Source organism: Rhincodon typus, chromosome 23 (genome assembly GCF_021869965.1).
Source record: "Rhincodon typus isolate 14 chromosome 23, sRhiTyp1.1, whole genome shotgun sequence".
Classification (NCBI taxonomy): Eukaryota; Metazoa; Chordata; class Chondrichthyes; order Orectolobiformes; family Rhincodontidae; genus Rhincodon; species Rhincodon typus.
Window position 1 is genome coordinate 43,586,846 of NC_063354.1, and position 3,420 is coordinate 43,590,265.

Genomic DNA, 3,420 nt, shown 5'->3' on the forward strand with positions numbered 1-3,420 from the left:
GGGAGGAGGGGATAGGTGGGAGGAAGAACAGGTTAGGGAGGCGGGGACGAGCTGGACTGGTTTTGGGATGCGGTAGGGGGAGGGGAGATTTTGAAACTTGTGAAATCCACATTGATACCATTGGGCTGCAGGGTTCCCAAGCGGAATATGAGTTGCTGTTCCTGCAACCTTCGGGTGGCATCGTTGTGGCACTGCAGGAGGCCCAGGATGGACATGTCGTCTGAGGAATGGGAGGGAGAGTTGAAATGGTTCGCGACTGGGAGGTGCGGTTGTTTATTGCGAACCGAGCGTAGGTGTTCTGCAAAGTGGTCCCCGAGCCTCCACTTGGTTTACCCGATGTACAGGAGGCCACAGCGGGTACAGCGGATGCGGTATACCACATTGGCAGATGTGCAGGTGAACATCTGCTTGATGTGGAAAGTCTTCTTGGGGCCTGGGATGGGGGTGAGGGGGGAGGTGTAAGGGCAGGTGTAGCACTTCCTGCGGTTGCAGGGAAAAGTGCCGGGTGTGGTGGAGCTGGAGGGGAGTGTGGAGCGGACAAGGGAGTCACGGAGAGAGTGGTCTCTCCGGAAAGCAGATAAGGGTGGGGAGGGAAAGATGTCTTTGGTGGTGGGGTCGGATTGCAGATGGCGGAAGTTTCGGAGGATAATGCGTTGGATCCGGAGGTTGGTGGGGTGGGACGTGAGGACGACGGGGATTCTTTTTTGGTTCGTATTGCGGGGACGGGTGTGAGGGATGAGCTACGGGAAATGTGGGAGACACGGTTGAGGGCGTTCTCGACCACTGAGAGGGGGAAGTTGCGGTCCTTGAAAAATGAGGACAACTGAGATGTACTGGAGTGGAATGCCTCATCCTGGGAGCAGATGCGGCAGAGGCGAAGGAATTGGGAATAGGGGATGGCATTTTTGCAGGAAGGTGGGTGGGAGGTGGTGTATTCTGGGTAGCTGTGGGAGTCAGTGGGCTTGAAATGGATATCGGTTTCTAGGTGGTCTTTATTCATTCTGTTTTATCTCATTTATTTTTTTCAGCCACTCCAAGCATCATGGAATTACCCAAGTCGGGGCTCCGAATGCAATTATTACGGTGTGAGTATTCCTGATGAGTGCTGTGTTACATTTACTGATGGCCTGATAAACCTTCCCAATTGGCCAGGTTTACACTGAAAGCACCGGGGAGCAGGATTTCCACCAATTCGCCTCAGTCCAAACTGACAAAAAGAGGGCTGGGGAGGGAGACTGAAGGCAGTGCCTCAGACAGAGTCATAGTCATCCAGCACGAAAATAGACCCTTTGGTCCAACTAGTCTATGCCAAACATAATCCCCAAACTAAATTAGCCCCACCTGCCTACTCCTGGCTCATATCCCTCCAAACATTTCTTATTCATGTATTTTCCAAATGCCTTAACTTACCCACATCCACCATTTCCTCTGGAAGTTCATTCCACACATGAACCACCCTCTGTGTAAAAGATTTTGCCCCCCATGACTTTTTTAAGTCTTTCTCCTCTCACCTTAAAAACATACCCCTATTCTTGAAATTCCCCATCGTAGGGAAAAGACACCTGCCATTAACCTATCTATACCCACATGATTTTATAAATCTCTATAAGGTCATCTCGCAATCTCCTATACTCCAGTGCAAAAAGCCCCGGCCTATCCTTATAACTCAAACCCTGAATTCCCAGCAACATCCTGGTAAATCTCTTCTGAACCCTCTCCAGTCTAATAATATCCACCTGATGAAGGAGCAGTGCTCCATAAGCTTGTGATTTCTAATAAACCTGTTGGACTATAACCTGATGTCATGTGACTTCTGACTTTGTCCCCCCCAGTCCAACACCAGCACCTTCACATCTGTACTGAAAGAACTGAGCAATGAAGGTAAGGATGCTAAATGCCTTTTTATCAATCCTGCCTATATGTGATGCAAACTTCAATGAATTATGTACCAGAACCCATAGGTCCTTCTGTTGTACAACCCTCCCCTTTCCCCTATAATCATGACCTAGGAGTCATGCATCTGGGCTAACAGGATAACAGGTGTATAAACAGATTTGTGCATGTAATTTTAGTTCCAGTTACAATAAGTAACAAAGATAATTGTTGTATATTGCTTGTATTCCTGTGACTCCTATATCAATCATCTAATAAAGGACCAAATAATAACCTGTCGTGGTGTTTAGATTTGCATTTAACACCATGTAACACCTTCTTGGTCTTTGCTGATGGAGTAGAGTCTGAAATACCAAGTGTGAGCTACAACAGAATTGGAATGTACCTGCGAGCTGACACTTTGTCCTTTTATGGTGTGACAGATACAATGACTCTCATCCACAAATTTTCAAAAGTATATTTGAAGGAAGCCCGTCCTGCCTTTCGAATTGAGAATGAGACAGTGCTGACTCTTTGTCAACTTCGGTGAGGACTTGGTGTGTGGCTGATCATGTGTGTTGGGAGTCCCATGTTGAATATCTTTAGACAGGAAAATAATTCCTTGCCCAGTGGCTGTGATCATGCAGTCAACTGAAGAACATTTGGATTCTGTGCCCACTGTTAGTTTTTCATTTAGCAGCTGGTACTGTTTCTTGTCCACCCATTGAACAACGGAATGGGTCAGAGGTGCTATGAGGCTTATGGTAAGGCAGGAAGTTAGCTCACCATTGTCCTCTCCAGGGAAGTTAGAGATCGGGCAAAAAATTGCTGTCCTTCCCAGTGACACTTAACATCCTTACCAATAAAAAAAACTTGGAAAGATCAGCACCATCACCGACAGTTGTGGAATACTGTAAACCTCTCCAGCTTTTTTCTCCTCCTGTAAGACCTAAGCTGTATTTACATCTCTTTGCTCACCTTGGGTTTATGGGCTGTTGTTTGTTTATATCTCTATTTCCTTATGGATAATTTTGGTGACTATGATTGCAGTTGACAGGATGTCATGTGCTATCATCCTCCAAGCTTTAATTCTTTTCTTTGACATTCAACTAGTTAAATTCATTGTGGAAGTGGACTATCACTATTCAATTTGTATCCTTTGACTTTAATATCTGAGATTTTCATGGTTTAATAATCATTTTAAAAAGGACACTACTGACCTAAGATGGCTGCAGTGGTTGCCAGACAAGCCCTGGCAACCCTCAGGGAATTGACAAAACTTCAGAACTGCCATTTTATTTAACAGCCACTGAAACTCCATGATACCTCAGGAATTTGGCACCTTTTGTTTTACTCGCACTCGCAAGATATCCGCACATAATAAGAAATGATATGTTTCCTCCAGCTTGGAATGAAACCCCAGAATGCACAAAGGGATGGCACATTAACAACAGCCTTTAACCAAAAAGAGAGAGAAAACATTGTGGACTGATAACGGCAAGGATACTAGAAGCTCTTCTCTCTAACTCAATCTCAATGGTAGAAAGC

The 3,420-nt window shown here is 45.6% G+C and overlaps 1 protein-coding gene across 1 annotated transcript in view; it reads left to right on the forward strand.

Annotated features, from left to right (window-relative positions):
• LOC125485905 (tripartite motif-containing protein 16-like) overlaps positions 1-3,420 on the forward strand; it is a 75,478-nt gene that overhangs the window by 18,324 nt on the left and 53,734 nt on the right. Inside the window, exons 7-9 of the mRNA XM_048611136.1 lie at positions 1,029-1,085; positions 1,833-1,873; positions 2,141-2,418. Coding sequence (XP_048467093.1) covers positions 1,029-1,085; positions 1,833-1,873; positions 2,141-2,418 — 376 coding nt within the window. The remainder of the gene's footprint in view (positions 1-1,028; positions 1,086-1,832; positions 1,874-2,140; positions 2,419-3,420) is intronic.